A 15299-nucleotide genomic window follows, 5' to 3' on the forward strand; every position below is an offset into this window, starting at 1 on the left:
TTCCTTGTATATAGTTGGGCCGTGCCATTGCAATTTTAAATGAAGAGTTGAATAACCTGGTCTTGATGGCTAACCAGCACAGTTTGATCATCAATCCAAACAAATCAAAAGTAATGTTTTTTGGGCGACAAAAAGATACAATTGAGTTAGAATCGCATGTTAAGGTTATGGTTGATGGATTAAGGCTTCCTTTAGTAAAAGAAGCTCGGAATTTGGGTCTGATAATTGACCAGGAAATGCGATTCCGGGGACATATATCATCTATTTTACAGGCGGCATATGCAAAATTAAAAATGTTATATCCGACGAGACATCTTCTTAATATAGAGGTTAAAACCTTGCTGTGTGATTCTTTAATATTATCGAAATTTAATTACGGGGATGTGATATATGGGCCCTGTTTATTGAAAATTGATGAGCAGCGTATACAGAGGGTGCAGAACGCATGTTTACGATACATCTATGGTGTAAGAAAATTTGAAAGAATTTCTCACAGGTTAGGTGATGCTGGATGGTTAAATATGTACAGAAGGAGAATCGCGCATACATGCTTTTTTTATTATAAAATTATCAAAATGCAGAAACCTGAGTACCTCCTAAATAAGATACGATACCGTTCGGATGTTCATAATCTGAATCTAAGATTAGGATGACACATAGAACGGAGATATTTAAACGGTCGTTCAGTTATCAAATAGTCAATTTATTTAATGTCATACCGGAAAATATCAAAATATTAACAGCATACTCCTTTAGAAGACGCATGCATACGCTGTGCCCTGTACGGGGAGCAACTTCACCAAATCGATCAAAATTTGATTACTAGCAGAATAAATAGCGTGCATGATTGGGTGGCCTACCTCTAGTTCCTCTAGTTTCTCTAGTTTTAAGTTACTCCAACGTAATGAGCCTGTATTAATTTCATTAATGTTGTTAACTTTGTAATCGTTTATTTAGTTGGACGGATACGTTACATACAAACCGAGAGTTATAGACACTTTCTTTGTTTTCTTTTCTTTTTTTTTGTAAGTTTGTTATAATTATTACTATTGGTGTTTATTCATTGATTTCATGTATTATTTTTTTTTATTTTTGGGTAAAGTTTAAGCAGTGTTTGTCACTGAACTTCGCCCTTTTGTACCCTTCTCAACCCTTTTTTCCTTCTATTTTCGGGATATAACAATTAAGTTAAGGGGTGCCGAATATTCGGCTTTTTGCAAAATCATTATCCGTTCTATCACTAGTTCTATTATCACTATTCTGCGTTTGATAACACCTCATATGAATCCATAGAGAAGGCTTTAAACGCAAAAGACATACATCCGTCGACAATCAAGTGGTGTATAGCCATGTTGAAAAGTCGGCAGATCACAGCCAGTCTGGGAGGCGAGTCGCTGACTATAAAGGCGCTAAGAGGATGTCCCCAAGGGGGAGTGCTATCACCTCTATTATGGTGCCTGGTAGTTGATGACTTGATGAACATCCTAACTAAAAACGGATTTAAGATACAAGGGTATGCTGATGACCTGGTAATCACAATCCGAGGTAAATATGATTCAATCATAACTCAGCTAATGCAGAAAGCCCTACTACTCACCAGTATTTGGTGCAGAAACAATGGGCTCAGCATCAATCCCAATAAAATCGAAATAGTCCCTTTCACTCGGAGAAGGAAGCTACAAATAAAAGCATCCTCCATTGAAAGCAGAACTATTAACCTCAAAACAGAAACTAAATACCTAGGGGTAATACTTGATAGTAAACTAAACTGGAACTCACACTTAGATAATGTGAGGAAAAAGGCCATCATGGCAAACCAGATCTGCCGCAGGCTCCTAGGAAGGAACTGGGGTCTCAAACCACGAATGGCTCATTGGGCCTACGTAGCAATAATCAGACCCATGGTCGCCTACGCCTCATTGGTTTGGTGGCCAAAAACAAAACATAAGACAGCTCAACAACAGCTGGCACAAATCCAGCGGTTAGCATGTCTTAACATAACGGGTGCAATGAGATCCTGTCCGACAGCTGCTTTGGAAGCCCTACTTGGTCTCACACCGCTCCACATATATATACAAAAGGAGGCAGCCTTAAGTGCCTTATCACTGAAAACAGTTTCTTCACTCAAGTTGATGCAGGGTAATCTCAGAGGACACCTCGAGATCCTCAAAGACCCATGTCTAAATCACCTGATTGAAATTAAAACGGACCTTATACCGACGGAATACAATTTCAACCAACCGTATAAGGTCATATTTAGTAGCAGGGATGATTGGGCCTCAACTAAAAAGAGGAGCCCTAGCCTGGTACACCGATGCTGGGCAGTAAGATCTGGAGTAGGCATGGGCATCAGTGGACCAAATAGCCACATCAAATTGCCCCTCAGCTCGGACTTAACAATTTTCCAAGCAGAAGTTCTTGCTATAAACTTCTGCACCGCTTTGAACCTACAGAAGGGACAAAAAGGTGCATCCATAAACATTTTCACAGACAGTCGGGCCGCCTTAAAGGCAATTCAGGCCTACACGTGTGGCTCCGCACTGATCAGAGAGTGCACCAACAACCTGAGAGAACTCGCTAGGGGCAATGATGTTACCCTATGGTGGGTTCCAGGTCACAGCAACATTGAGGGCAATGAGAAGGCCGACAAGCTGGCCAAAGAGGCAGCAAACACGCCCTTCATTGGACCCCAACCTGGATGTGGACTACAAAAAAGTCACCTAAAACAAATAATCAATAACTGGGAGGTTTCAAAGATACGCTGGAAAAATCCAGGTCGCAGAGTATGATAACTCCGTCGCAAAACAAAACCAAAGAGGTTTTATGCCTCAGCAAAGGGGATCTAAGAACGCTCTCAGGCTACCTAACCGGCCATGTGCCCCTAAAATACCACCTCTTCCACATTGGACAAGCTGAGGATCAAACTTGTCGAGTATGCAACGACGAGTCAGAAACTGCTGAACATATACTGTTGTCACAAACTAGCTTTCGAGAACTTCTCGTTTCCCGTAGTGGGTTTCCTAGCTAGGTCCACGGAGCGGCTCGCGTACCCAACTGTCCACGCACTACCGTTTCCTTGATAGCTAGCAATGACTGAGTTAGGGTTTGGCACACTGCATTCGTTCACTTGAAAGCGAACGGCAGTAATTTGAAATTAAGAATAAAAATAGATTGAAAGAAAACGAAATTTCACTGCTAAAGAATAAGTTTGCTTTATTTTTGAAAAAGAACGTATTATATTATATAAAAAAAAAACAACTGACAAAGATTTTAAAAAGTAAAAATTACATGACATAAGCTATTCAACAACATCATTACGAAATTTGCCGAGGTGGTTAGCAGGTTCAATGAGAAATCGGAAGTTTAACATTTTAATAACGCTTACCCGTTTGTTAAAGTAAAATATTCATCGAAGAAAGAGAATCCAATTCAACGAATTTTATAACTAAATTGCTATACGTTCAAATCGCACGTTTCGACTTTAAAAACACAACAAAAACTTTAATTTCCCGGTTTCGCCCGATGCTTTTCTATTCCAATCCCGTAACCGACTCCCCGATTTTTTCTTCATTTCTCCCCTGCTCCATCTACTCTAACTGCCACCTCGGCACATTCCTGCCAGAACCGCCTACGTAGTATTTAGTCTGGACCCTCGGTTCTCAAGACGCAACTTCGTAATTAAATTACAAAGTTCTGCCTGTATTGCGTTTTATTATTTTTTTTTAATCGCTTTCGAATCCCAAAATGCGGTTTGTTACATCCCTCCCACCTTTTTAAAAGAAGGCTCCCCTAAGAGCCTTATTTATGATACCAAAATGAACAATACAAACCGCATTCTAGTATTTCCGATATCTACTTGAAATCTTAAGAATCAACAATCTCAATCGTTACAAAAAGTCTACATCTAAACACTTCTCAGTAACATAGAGTCCAATTTTCACATAATTTTAATTACGAAAACACATTTTTATTGATATTCTTTTGAAACAAAAAGTCAATTTTTTTTTTTTTTACATATGCATTTTAGTCACTTTCTTAAGAGTCTTTCACCGATTTTAACACTTAATTTATTAAAAATTATTTTAAAAGTTGTAACATAGTCCTTCACACCAAAACGTTTAAGAACTACCACGCACGCACAGTCAAGTAGTCGAAGTAGAGAAGCTGTCATCACATCTCGGGGCGACCTGACGGGTGCTACTACATTTCTTCGGTGGAAAATAAACATGTTCTCAGCTGGCTCCATTTATGTGTCGACGATAAGACATTGTTGATTTATTTAGAATGTTTTTTTTTTATTTAATGATTATTTACAAATGATAGGAATCGTATATTTCAGGATTTTTTTTGAATAAGGACAATTTCGGAGTAAGTATTCTTGGTTTAATAGGATCTGTAACAGACGAAGTTGTCTGAATCTTGGTTACCATTTATTTCCGCATCCAACTTGGAGAGGTCGGTACCTCAGAATATATATTTGAAACCATCACTTCAGGGCTTGTGGAATTGGTTGCCTCAGGAACTATGTTAGTCGGAGTTTCTGGCGAAGCAAGATCCTCACCCCTCCTCTGATTAAGAAGCCACATCGTAAAATTTTTCCACAACTGGCCAAGATGACGATACCGCATCCCAAGGTTTTATATATTGCGTAGCCATTCAATATCACGCTAGCGAGTCCCTTTACGAAACACAATAAAACAATCACTCGTGCGATAACGTGCTCTTAGCAAATTTACGCAACTCTTCCGCATGAAATAGTTGAATCCAGTTCTTATTTTTCTGTCTTCTTTCCCTGGATTTTTCTAATAATGACATTGTTTATAGCTGATCGTTCCAAGCCGACTTGTACTAGTTCTTGTGCTTGTCTGACGTCTTCGTTGTTATAAATTTCGGCCACTCCCAAATTCATAATGGTACTAAATTTTGATTTCTGAATCTTCGTAAGGTAGAAGTCCATCAGGAGGTGTCTGGGATACCTGCAGTGGAGTTAAGGCTACCCAGGGCTTTTCAATCTGATACATTGGTGAATTAATGAGGTTGCGGTCAACCTGGTCTGCATAGTCCAGGAGTACATGTGTCATTGGCGACTCAAAATAGGACCGGTTATCCGTATCAGAGACAGGAAGTTCATGGTAGCAAGTATACGTTTTTCTTACTTGCACTCTCTTTGGTACACATTTCAATATGTACAGGACTTCTCCGATTGCACGGCCGACATAACTCGTTTCATTCTTAGCGAGCAAACTAACGGTGGTTGGTGATAACGGGGCCAACAATAAGCGATTTTTATGTGTTTCTATATACGATTTGTCGGTGAATCCGGGCTCTTTGGACTATTTGCACTTGTAACATGTTTTCTACATAATTGGACCTTATTTGTGAACAATTTCCAACGTTTTTTTTTTTTAGCGATATGAGACTAATATTAACACTACGGGTGCTACAATCGTATGCGATAATAAATTGTTAATCCTATATTTATGTAGGCTCCAATCGCCAATAAAGTAGTTAAGAGCGCTGAAACAAACAAAAACAAAAATCCGATTTTCCGGTGTTTAGTAATCAACAACAGAATAGACAATAAAAGCTATTAATTATATATTTTTTTTTTATTATTTAAAAAAAAATAAATAAATTTATTTTCTTTTTAATTTTAGTATTTAACTTATTAATTTACTTATTTTAATATTAATATTTTTATTTATTTATTAGTTATTTATTTTTTTTTTCTTTTTTTTTTTACCTGTATACCTTATACTTTACCTATACCTAGCTGGAAGTTTTATGGCTCTCCTCTCCCGTCGTATTGCCAACGGTTCTTCAAGGGGTTCATCTATTAATTCTGGTGCCTTAATAATAATGCTATCGTCCTCACGTTCTCTTTCTATTTCTGAAGGGTTTTCAGAAGGTTCAGCTATTGACTCCAACAACTCCTTACTCATACATTCATTTTTCCCTTCCAGATTTTCTGCTGTACTAGTATCATCACTCTCTTCTAGAATTAATCGTCTCGGACATATATTAATTTTTGGGCAGGGGGTCTCATTTAGTAAATCTGTTACTCCTGTATTTTTTCGAAAAGTCAGATCCGGTGTATGTAAACTGATTATCGGCATATGTGGATCAACATACCGGTCTTCGTTTATTTCTTCGAGGTGTACATTCGAATCTAGGCTTTTACACTCTTTCGGGGTTGAGTCTTTATTAGTTCGAAATGATTTCAATCTATTACTATGTACAATAGATTTTAGCTTTCCGTTTACTGATGTAATTTCGTCGTTCTCTGGTCCTTTAATTTTTGTAATCATGTACGGTCCTATCCAAGGTTGGGCTAATTTTCTATTTAGACCTGGTTTTATAGATGTGTCTTTTAAGAGTACCAACTCTCCTACGTAAAAATCTCTGTGCTTACTTCTTTTATTATAATACTCAGCCTGTCTTCGAGCGGCAAGCTGCAAACTTTCAAAAACCGTCTCATACACGTGGTTCATTCGCGCTGCCAATTCCGTCACATAGTTCTCATCACAGTCGTACTTACACCTGGAGGGTCGGAGAAAAACATCCACTGGTAATTCCATTTCCCTGCCGTATAACAAAAAGTGGGGGGTATAGCCCGTACTACTATGCACCGTTGATCTGTACGCCAGAAGAACATAGGGTAGCCATTCATCCCAGGTTCTTTGGTCCTTTTTAACATAGTGAGATAGTACGTCCTTGATCACCCGATGACTTCTCTCGATAAGACCATTGCACTCGGGATGATACGGTGTGGTTTGTATTTTGTCGATATTTAATAGCTTACAAATTTCCTTCATGAGTGACGACACAAAATTTGTACCCTGATCGGTGAGCAACTGCAGAGGAGTACCGTGGCGACTTACTATTTGCGTTACAAAAGCTCGAGCCACAGTATCAGCCTTCTGATCAGGTAAGGCTACTGCCTCTAAATATTTGGTGAAATAGTCCTGGAACGTAAGTATATACTTGTTTCCTTTGTATGTTGTTGGTAACGGACCCACTATGTCCATTGAACTTCTTTCGAATGGCTTTCGAACAGTTGTAAATTTTTGCAAGGGTGCTCTAGACATATGGGGGGAAGTTTTACGTCTATTGCATGACTCACAATTCGAACAATACTTTTTAACATCACGTGTCATAGACGGCCAAAATACCCTATCCTTAAGTAAAGCTAATGTTTTCGCTTGACCGCCATGACCTGCAAATGGTAAATCGTGGTAATCATGCAAAGCCTTCTGCACAAATGATTTCGGCAACACTAGTACTTCTTTTCCTAACTCATCAGTTTTAAATAAGAGCTTATCATTATCTATGAAATAACTATCCCTAAGATCTTTGTTTGATGAAAGCGAATCCCGTATTTCAATGCAAAACTCGTCCTTATCTTGTTCTTTCAAAATAACATTTTTATCCCAAACTGGCGTTGCTATATTTTCCTGTATTTTACATAGTGTTTTATTTTTAACGAAAGGTAATTTATATACCATTATCATGGTATTCGTTCCCTCAAAACATTCTCTTAATTCTTCTTTAACTAGGCTCCACTTTAGTTTATCGAGACCACATCCTATTCTGGGTATTGCCAAATATCTCTCCCCAGATTTATTCATTTCCTCCCGTAACGTTTCTAGACACTGTCTCAACATGTGGTACGTTGGTTTATGGTAGTATTCGTCCTTTGAAATTAAATGGTATATTTTTCGTTTCTCCGCTATTTGCGGTACTATGTCACCAACTCCTTTCTCCTCGGATCTTAATTTTTCAACGGAGCCAAATCGCTTTTTAAATTCCTTTGCAATACCAGCTCCCATCGCAAAATCCGCCGAAACGCAATGAGCTAATACCCAACCTTGGGGAGCATCAAACAAATTTCCCTCTACTTCATTAATGCATAACTTATCTTTCTCATCCTTTCGGATTAGGGAAACTATACTGTTTCGGCTGAGAGCATCCACGTTTCCATGCTTTCGGCCCGGTCTGTGGATAATCTCGAAGTCATACTCCATTAGCATTAAAGCCCATCGTGCTAGTCTCGAGCTCGGGTCTTTGATATTCATCAACCATTTCAATGGTCTGTGGTCTGTTATGATAGTGAAACGGCGTCCATATAAGTAGCACCGAAATTGCTTTATCCCAAATATGACAGCAAGACACTCTTTTTCGGTAGTCGAATAGTTTAGCTCAGCCTTCTTTAGTCCTCTACTAGCGAAAGCCACAGGGCGTTCATTTCCCTCTCTCACCTGGCTAAGTATAGCACCTAATCCTGTGTTACTCGCGTCTGTAGCCAAGATGAAAGGCTCATTGAAATCTGGGAAAATTAATACCGATTCTGATGTTATCGCGGCCTTTAAGCTTTCCACCGCTTCCAATTGCTCTTTTTCGAATTTAAACGCGACATCTTTGCGCGTTAACTTCGTAATTGGGGCCGCTAATCGGGTAAAGTCCGGTATAAATTTCCTATACCATCCCACCAGCCCTAAAAATTCTCTACAATTCCTAACGTTTTTTGGAACGGGGAAATTCTGTATCGAGTTGATTTTTCCCGGATCCGGTTGAACGCCTTGGGCAGATATTATGTGACCAAGATAAGACACCTTTGGGACCGCGATCTGGCTTTTCTCCATCTTAAGTTTTAGTCCTGCATCTCGGATTCTATCAAAAATAGTTTGTAGTTTGTTCAAATGATCGTCGACACCCGTTCCATTGAAAATTATTATATCATCTAAATAGACGAGGCAATGAGTACCTAACAATCCCGAAAATGTAAAATTCATGAAGCGCTGAAACGTCGCGGGGGCATTTACTAGCCCAAACATCATTCGGTTGCTCTCATAGTGCCCGAACGGCGTGGAGAAAGCTGTTTTTTCTCGGTCATTCTTCTCCACTTCTATTTGATGGTACGCCGACGCTACATCAAACACGCTAAACAGATTAGTCTTCCCTAACACATCTACTGTCTCTTGCAGATTCGGCAACGGGTACACATCTTTCTTAGTTACCGCGTTGAGTCCTCGGTAATCTATACATACTCGGGGTTTTATCGATCCGTCTGACATCTGCCGGTTAACGATTACAACCGGCGCCGACCAGGGTGAATGAGATGGTTTAATAATATTTTTCTTTAACAGCTTATCTATTTCTTCCTGTAAGAACTCTCGTTGATGAACTGGTACTCTATATGGACGTTTACTAATTGGTGGTACATTCTTAGTAATAATTTGATGTTTGACCTTGTGAGTTTTCGTAAACCTTTCGTCACCATTGTCGAAAATATCTCGATAATCCAATAACAATTTTTCAACTTTCTCTTTGTCTGTTTCTGATAGATGAGCCAATGAGATCGATTCCAAAAATGTTGATGTCTCTCCGTTTTCTCTTATCATTGCAACCATCTCGCTTTTTACTTCTGGATTAACCTTCTTATTCGGTATTATACAACTATACGCTCTAGCTATCTCTGTATGCTTTGGGATCGTTATTGATTCTTCTCCTATGTTTGCAACCAATACTCGTGGTTTTTCCCCTCTTGGAACAGCACATCTTCCTATTAATATATTTGGATGAAAGGGCGTTTTACTTGATTCAATTACAATGTCGTTCTTTTTATTATTATTACGCACGTCAACCGCTAACACCTTCTCTGTAAACGGTTCAACGATATCTTCTTCAACGGTGATAACAGGATTACATTGACAGTTTTTATCATTGTTTATTTCGTTTTCTTTCGTATCTTTCATATTAGTTTCATCCTTAATTTCTTCTTCATTTTCGCATTCCCTTAACTCATTATTTTCTGCAACAATTCGTGACTTCTGCGTCACTAATCCACTACTTCCGCTGGGGTCTTCTTGAATTTCGCCTTCTCGGCTCTCCCTATGACTTTCTTTAGTCTTTAATTTCTCTATTTTTTTTTCTGCTTCTTCTATTCTTTTATCGTGACAATCCCTGTCCACATTTACATCGATCATTCGGCGATACCCGGTTTCATAGTCATCGTTGCTATCTGAACTTAACTCCCCAAACTCTTCTACCAAAACATTTACCTCGAGTGGCATAAACCTCGTTCGTTGATTCGTCTCCTCGGTTACGTACTTTTCTTCGACTTCACGTTTCTTTATTAGATACTCCGTCCTCGTTACTTGCGGTTCGATTAAATTTATTTCCGTTGATAATTCTGATACATAATCATTCGCGAGTTCCAAATTATCTACCTGACCTACACCCAAACCTGATGTGGTGGATTCTCTACATTCAAGGGAATCTGTAGACACAATACGCTGCGACCCCAAATTGACGTTCATGATACTTGAAAATCTAACATCAATACCTCCTACATTTAGGCTACCTTTACTAAAATCAATAATTACATTGTGAAATTCCATAAAATCGCGTCCCAATACTCCATCTGTGGTTAAAGGCAAATTGTCCAAACATACATAGCACGAGAAATCTCCTAAATTCGATTCATTCCCCAATGAAAAATTTAACTCAGTCGTACCTAGCATGTCAATTCCGTGTCCCGTTATTCCCGAAATACTAAAATCTCCTGACATAGGTTTAATTGCTTCCGAAATTACACAAGAATGTTTAATTATCGTAACAGGAGAACCGGTGTCTACTAACATCGTTATTGGTTTGTTTTTATTGAACAATTTAATAGAAAAAGGTGTTTCAAAAATGAGTCTCATATGCGGTATAATCTTATTTACAGTTGGGTCATAATTTTCGACAGACTTTATTGACCTATCGTAACCCTTTAATTCGAGTCTCCTGCGGTTCGGGTATTCACCGCAGGACGATATGCGTTTAAAGAGTTCGTCTCATTGTACCTGTTATTTGCGGGAATTTGCGGTGATCTAGTAACCTGCGGGGGCGATTGTCGGCCCGTATAATTGTTATCGTTTACATTACGTCGCGGTTCGTTTTGATAATCTCGCTGTTGGTAATAAAAATTTCTTCGGTCGCGGTTGTTTACCTTATCGGATGAATGACCCTCTTGAAAACTAACACGGCGTGGGAGGTCACGCCTTTGGTCGTAGTTCGGTTGCATTTTATTTGAAGGTAACCTACATTGTTTACTAATATGACCGGGTTTTCCGCAATTATAACAATTAAACACGGTTGTCTGTGCATTACAAAATTTCGCAAAATGACCTGACTTTCCGCATCTGTAACATAATCTAGTAGTCGTATCCACCGCTCCTATATTAATTCGATTTGGACGATTTCGGTTTGTAGCCTGATTTAATTCTTCAAATGATGCGATCTCTTCCGCTTTATCTAGAGTTAAATCCGTTTCACGCATAAGTAACGTTCCTACCATTTGGCTTAATTCACGTTTCATTCCCACTTTAAATTGACTTAGTGCTAATTCATTAATTTTTATAATAACTCCCGGTAATTCTGCTGCTGTTACTTTCGCTTTGTCCTCCTCGATAATCTCATTCGCGATAGACTTTATACTGGTTACGTAAGACGACACGGATTCATCGTGTTTTTGGAACGCGCGCATTAATTTCCCTAGTGCTTCTCCCGGTAATTTTCGCGGGGTAAACTTTTTAATTAATTTTTCCCGTAATTCTACATATGTGACCTGATTACTCTGTAAGTTTGTTTCCGCCTTATAAAATTTATAAGCCTCTCCACTCAATCGATACCTAACAATATGAAGCATTTGTGTTTCATTCCAATTATCTAAGATCGCACGTTGCTCTAACCTTTCAAAATACAGTTTAACATTTTCTCGACCTGAAAAAGATTCTACCGTTCCTGCTAACATTCCTAAAGAAATCGGTGTAACCATCATTGGTGTTGTTAGAATAGAACCTTCAGCTTCGCCCGGAATTTCTGCTACGTTATCATCGGCGTTCATAGTGATTAAGATTTTTATTATTTTTAATGATAGTCACAAAATATTCACCTACTAACCCCTGCACGACAAAATTTATTACTTTATACGTACAAACAAAAGAATGATTGACAAAACATTAAAGAAAATTAACTCGAAATCTTTAAATTTTGAAACACGAAATAGTAACAAAAACAAAATAAAAAAATAACAATTAGATTTTATTTCTACTTTTACATCAAATTGTGCCAACCCCACACCTGACACCAGTTTGTCACAAACTAGCTTTCGAGAACTTCTCGTTTCCCGTAGTGGGTTTCCTAGCTAGGTCCACGGAGCGGCTCGCGTACCCAACTGTCCACGCACTACCGTTTCCTTGATAGCTAGCAATGACTGAGTTAGGGTTTGGCACACTGCATTCGTTCACTTGAAAGCGAACGGCAGTAATTTGAAATTAAGAATAAAAATAGATTGAAAGAAAACGAAATTTCACTGCTAAAGAATAAGTTTGCTTTATTTTTGAAAAAGAACGTATTATATTATATAAAAAAAAAACAACTGACAAAGATTTTAAAAAGTAAAAATTACATGACATAAGCTATTCAACAACATCATTACGAAATTTGCCGAGGTGGTTAGCAGGTTCAATGAGAAATCGGAAGTTTAACATTTTAATAACGCTTACCCGTTTGTTAAAGTAAAATATTCATCGAAGAAAGAGAATCCAATTCAACGAATTTTATAACTAAATTGCTATACGTTCAAATCGCACGTTTCGACTTTAAAAACACAACAAAAACTTTAATTTCCCGGTTTCGCCCGATGCTTTTCTATTCCAATCCCGTAACCGACTCCCCGATTTTTTCTTCATTTCTCCCCTGCTCCATCTACTCTAACTGCCACCTCGGCACATTCCTGCCAGAACCGCCTACGTAGTATTTAGTCTGGACCCTCGGTTCTCAAGACGCAACTTCGTAATTAAATTACAAAGTTCTGCCTGTATTGCGTTTTATTATTTTTTTTTAATCGCTTTCGAATCCCAAAATGCGGTTTGTTACACTGTGCAATTGCGTCGCCAGAGGACGTCTAAGGTAAAACTCCCCTGTTACCTACCGACATAAAGGTTCAAGACCTTAGGACAATACTAAGGTTCATTAAGGACCTACATTTGCCCTAAACCTTTGGAGGGCTAAAGTTACAATAGATCTTATATGTCGCGGTAACGAGAGGGGCCGCCCTCCTCAGCCCGGCAGCAATAATAATAATAATCACTAGTTCTAATGTTTAAGAAGATTAAGGAAGATATTATGCATCATTAATACTTTGAATTAATTTATTGAAAAAATTATTTATTTTTTCCTGACCATACAACACTTTCAATCCAAGGTATATAATAAGAAACTTTAGTATAAACACCAGGAGCAACAGCACAAAGTTTTCCAAACGATGTAATCCCAACAATTTTATAAACCAAAGGATCTTCTTGTACTTTAACCTGAAGTGGTCCCCCAGAATCACCTTGACAAGTATCCTTTTTCTCAACGCCTCCCCCAACACAAATTTGCCAATCTTGAACAATTCCGCTTTTTAATTTCGGCTCGGGGCGATAAGTTTCTCCACATCTCCTATATGAAATATATGATAAACTAACTTTTTGTAAAACATCACTATTTCTTCCTCCATATTCCGTAGCACCCCATCCCGTTGCAATTGGGGTTCCATCCGGTAAAAAGTTATCGAAATTAACGCAAGCTGGTCGAACATATTGATTACATTTAACGAATTTGTTTAATTCGATTAAAGCTATGTCGTGATACTGGGAAAATGGGACGTAATCTGGATATTCAAAAACTTTCTCTACGAGGAATTGTTGAGCAAAACGATCGTTATTGATGGTTCCACCTAAATTAACATCCCCCAATCGAACGTGCTTTAATGGACCGCTTTGTCTTGAAATTAAACAATGAGCCGCTGTTAAAACGAATTTTTCACTTATTAAACTACCACCGCATTCCCATTGAATATTGGGAGAGTCTCCATAACCTAACGCAGCCATATGAGGAAATTCGGTTGGATTTGCGTCTGTCCCCCCGACGATAATTGAGCCAGGAAATTTTAGATCCGAATCTAAACATGTTGTACGCTTATAATCTTCACATTCTAAAAGAAAAAGAAGAGTTTTAGAAAAAAGATTAACGATTTTTAATTAATTAAGAATACTTTCTTTTGCGATTTCCGTCGATATTTTCGTTTCGTTTGAATCAAATTCTTCCGGGCAACAAACAACCGGATCAACGCCTGCAAAATAGCATACATTCGGAGAATTTCTTTTTTTTAATTGTTGTATTGCCCACGGACATTTGTTAATAATTTTACAAGAACCGCCAACTCCTTCTTTAGTTTGACAAGGCTCTAGAAATAATAAAAATATTACAAATATTAAAAATGAGAATGATTAAAAAAGATTAAAATGTTCAAAAACGATGTACAAAGATCGTTTGACCTCCATCAAGGTGAGAATACGATTAAAATGGGAATTACCCACAACAGCTGATTTCGAAGCGGTTATATTCAAAAAAAACTTTCGTTTATTTTAATTTATGCAACAATGTCTTCACTTATTTATGTTTACTTAATATATGTATTACGATTTTAAACAAATAATATTAACATTTTTAATTTTACCTTTCGTGAAAACCTCCTCCAGCCGAAACGCTACTAAAATCACAAATAAAACATCAACAAACATAACTTTTAATTTATTTCAATTTATTGAATGAACCGTTTCGCGTCAACAACATCAACCTTTGGTACCAACTGATCGTGTTTTGCAATTGGTTTACGAATCCATCACGTCTATACGATCGTGACACGTCATCAAGTGGACAGGAAGTTTTAAATGTCTTGGGTTTCTTGTTAAATATATCGCGATAATTAGTTAATAACACATAAATAAATATTTATGTATTCATTTTTTATTTATTATCAAATTATTTTTATTTCTTACAACGCATTATATGGTTTAAAAGATCTAAAAGAATCTTGTTTAGGTTTTATCATCATTTTAGCAGCTTTTAAAGAAATATATTTTAATCAAGCATACCAAACAATTCCTTTACCATCATCTGTAGACTTTTTAGAATGAAATCCGTTTAAATTCGAATAAAAACAGTCATCGAACCACCTATCCGCTTCAACGAAGTTGCCCCCTAATATGGGAGATTCTCGATGTTGTGCAGAAAACGGGTTTATTTTTATGCTAAACGAATTTGAATTCTTGATAAAAAAATATTAATAAATTTTAAATCAGATGGATTTACATATATGGTGGTAATTACACTGTGCTGCAAACTTTAACCTTTTTTTGTATACAGTAGATCCGAATTATCGCAGCCGTGAGAAACCTGAATAAAAAAAACGTGGCGTGTTACAA

General features: G+C 37.7%; 1 protein-coding gene across 1 annotated transcript; it reads right to left on the bottom strand.

Moving 5' to 3' along the window:
• Positions 1-13194: 13194 nt before the first annotated feature.
• On the bottom strand, positions 13195-14684 carry LOC139431446 (serine protease snake-like). The gene is made up of 3 exons (XM_071199183.1): positions 14552-14684; positions 14087-14278; positions 13195-14026 (listed from the first exon to the last, which is right to left on the bottom strand). The coding sequence occupies exons 1-3, from the start codon at positions 14613-14615 to the stop codon at positions 13212-13214; spliced, it is 1071 nt and encodes a 356-aa protein (XP_071055284.1). The 5' UTR covers positions 14616-14684; the 3' UTR covers positions 13195-13211.
• Positions 14685-15299: the final 615 nt, after the last annotated feature.

This window comes from Onthophagus taurus, chromosome 10 (genome assembly GCF_036711975.1).
Source record: "Onthophagus taurus isolate NC chromosome 10, IU_Otau_3.0, whole genome shotgun sequence".
Taxonomy (NCBI): Eukaryota; Metazoa; Arthropoda; class Insecta; order Coleoptera; family Scarabaeidae; genus Onthophagus; species Onthophagus taurus.

What these genes read in the sequence shown, in the direction of transcription:
- LOC139431446 (XM_071199183.1), bottom strand. Translation starts at nt 14,615, where the DNA reads ATGTTTGTTGATGTTTTATTTGTGATTTTAGTAGCGTTTCGGCTGGAG. An exon ending in GGAGGAGGTTTTCACGAAAG is followed by an intron (nt 14,279 to 14,551) that starts GTAAAATTAAAA and finishes TATTATTTCTAG; the next exon opens with AGCCTTGTCAAACTAAAGAA. An exon ending in GACGGAAATCGCAAAAGAAA is followed by an intron (nt 14,027 to 14,086) that starts GTATTCTTAATT and finishes TTTTTCTTTTAG; the next exon opens with AATGTGAAGATTATAAGCGT.